Raw genomic sequence first — 2,240 nt, forward strand, 5'->3', positions numbered from 1 at the left:
GGTCCAGGTGCCTGGCCACCCGCTGGGGCCGGGACAGAGCCAGCACCCAGGGCAGGGGCTGGGGAGGCAGCAGGCAGGCTGGCGGGGTCAGCAGCAAGCCCTAGAGCAGCACCTTCTGCACCGCTCCAGGGCATCCAGTTCCTGATCGAAAACGACCTGCTGAAGAACACGTGTGAGGATATCGCTCAGTTCCTTTACAAGGGAGAGGGCCTCAACAAGACAGCCATCGGTGACTACCTGGGTGAGAGGTACGCTGGCCTGGGGCGGCTCAGGTCTCCTGAGGGTGCCCTGGGCTCTCACTGCCTGAGAGATGGGACACTGCAGCTCTTGGAGCTTACGGGGCAGCTGAGTGGGGGTGCATGGGGGGCTGGACACCCTGAGTGCTAGGGCCAGCTGGGGGGCTGTTCGATCCATGGCTGGCACTTGCGAGAGGCCAGCATGTGCAAACCAGCCCAGGACTCGAGTAGGGGGTAGCTGCAGGTTTCCCCCAAAAAATGAGCAGAGTCTGGAGCAGGGCAGGGAGACGTGGGGCTGCTCGGCAGTCACAGGACTTGTTGCTCATGCATCCCTTGTGCTCTGGCTTTGTTCCCGCAGGGACGAGTTCAACATCCAAGTCCTGCATGCCTTCGTGGAGCTGCATGAGTTCACTGACCTCAACCTCGTGCAGGCTCTGCGGTGAGCAAAGGGGGCCGGGAGCTGAGCCGTGTCTCATCAGGGGAGACAGGCAGCGGGCTGGCGGGGGGGGCTGTAGCGACATGAGCATGGCTGGAGGGCACCGTGGAACCCCCAAAGCAGCGCGACGCCTCGCTCTTCGCAGGCAGTTCCTGTGGAGCTTCCGGCTGCCCGGGGAGGCGCAGAAGATCGACCGGATGATGGAGGCCTTTGCCCAGCGGTACTGCCAGTGCAACCCTGGCGTCTTCCAGTCCACAGGTGAGTGCCTGTCCCAGCCCCTCTCTCCGGCCATCCTGCCTCGTGGCTGACTTTCCTCTCTGCCCCTGTAGACACCTGCTACGTGCTCTCCTTCGCTATCATCATGCTGAACACCAGCCTGCACAACCCCAACGTCAAGGACAAACCCACAGCGGAGCGCTTCATCGCCATGAACCGTGGCATCAACGATGGGGGGGACCTACCTGAGGAGCTGCTTCGGGTGAGGGATGGGACGCGGAGGAGCTGGGGCTGGGCTGCGGAGCTGGCCTGCCGCAGGGCTCCCAGGCGGAACAGAGCTGACGCCGTGTATCATTATGCCAGAATCTCTATGAGAGCATCAAGAACGAACCCTTCAAAATCCCTGAGGACGATGGCAATGACCTCACCCACACCTTCTTCAACCCCGACCGGGAGGGCTGGCTCCTGAAGCTAGGTGAGTGCTGGCAGCAGGGCAGATGTGGCCAAGGGAGGAGCTGGGCCGTGGGTGCTATGCCCCTGGGCTGCATGCACCTCGCCTGCTGGCCTGGCTCCTCGGAGCGTGGCCCTGTGGAGGGGCGAGAGGCTGGAGATGGGGGCACAGCCCCCATGGGGAAGGTGTCCGTAGGTCCAGCTGCACTCTTGTCTTCCCTGGGCTGGTCAGCAGGTGTGGACTCACAGCTGATGAAGCCCTGCGGTGCGGCTGGGTGGGCGTCTTGGGGGATTCTGCCTCTAGGTTGGGGAAGCCCTGGGGTGCAGAGCTGGTACCAGGGTCCGGTGTTGGAGCACAGAGATCACGAGGCCCTTCTCATTACCAAGTCACAGCAGGGTCCTGTTGGAGCAGGCCCCCGGGAGCGAGTGGCGAGCTGCCCCAGGTTGCGTGCGTCCCCCCTCCATGCCACAGACCAGTCCCTGCCTCACCTTCCCACAGCATTATCACCTCCGCATCCCGGCTCCACATGCAGGCAGCGTGCATGGCATCCCCGCGGCCCCGCTGCACAGCCCGGCTCTCAAGGCCGGCGAGCCCGCTCCACGCCCTGGCTCCTGTGGCTTCTCCTCTTGGCAGCTCTGGGGAATCCTCTGCCTGGGTTAAGTGAGGGGGGACAACGGGGTGCTGGCAGGAGCAGGGTCTGGTGGGGGCCTTCCCCTGGGGCTCTCGCTGGGGTCAGGACTCTGTCCTCTCACCAAGGGGTGTTTCTGTCATATTGCCACCCCCTTGGGATGGGAGAGAGGCCTTACCCTCCCACCATGCCCTGACCGGTGCAGAGCCCGGCCCTGGGGCTGAGCACCGGCCATCTGCTCCCCAGCTCTGGGGTGGGGGAACGCGGGGGAGA

The 2,240-nt window shown here is 64.3% G+C and overlaps 1 protein-coding gene across 1 annotated transcript in view; it reads left to right on the plus strand.

The window, feature by feature from the left end:
• Nucleotides 1-2,240, plus strand: part of CYTH1 (cytohesin 1) — a 7,164-nt gene that overhangs the window by 1,031 nt on the left and 3,893 nt on the right. Inside the window, exons 3-7 of the mRNA XM_009324540.1 lie at nt 130-248; nt 595-675; nt 818-930; nt 1,002-1,150; nt 1,252-1,414. Coding sequence (XP_009322815.1) covers nt 130-248; nt 595-675; nt 818-930; nt 1,002-1,150; nt 1,252-1,414 — 625 coding nt within the window. The remainder of the gene's footprint in view (nt 1-129; nt 249-594; nt 676-817; nt 931-1,001; nt 1,151-1,251; nt 1,415-2,240) is intronic.

This window comes from Pygoscelis adeliae, unplaced genomic scaffold (assembly GCF_000699105.1).
Source record: "Pygoscelis adeliae isolate BGI_AS28 unplaced genomic scaffold, ASM69910v1 Scaffold445, whole genome shotgun sequence".
NCBI lineage: Eukaryota > Metazoa > Chordata > Aves > Sphenisciformes > Spheniscidae > Pygoscelis > Pygoscelis adeliae.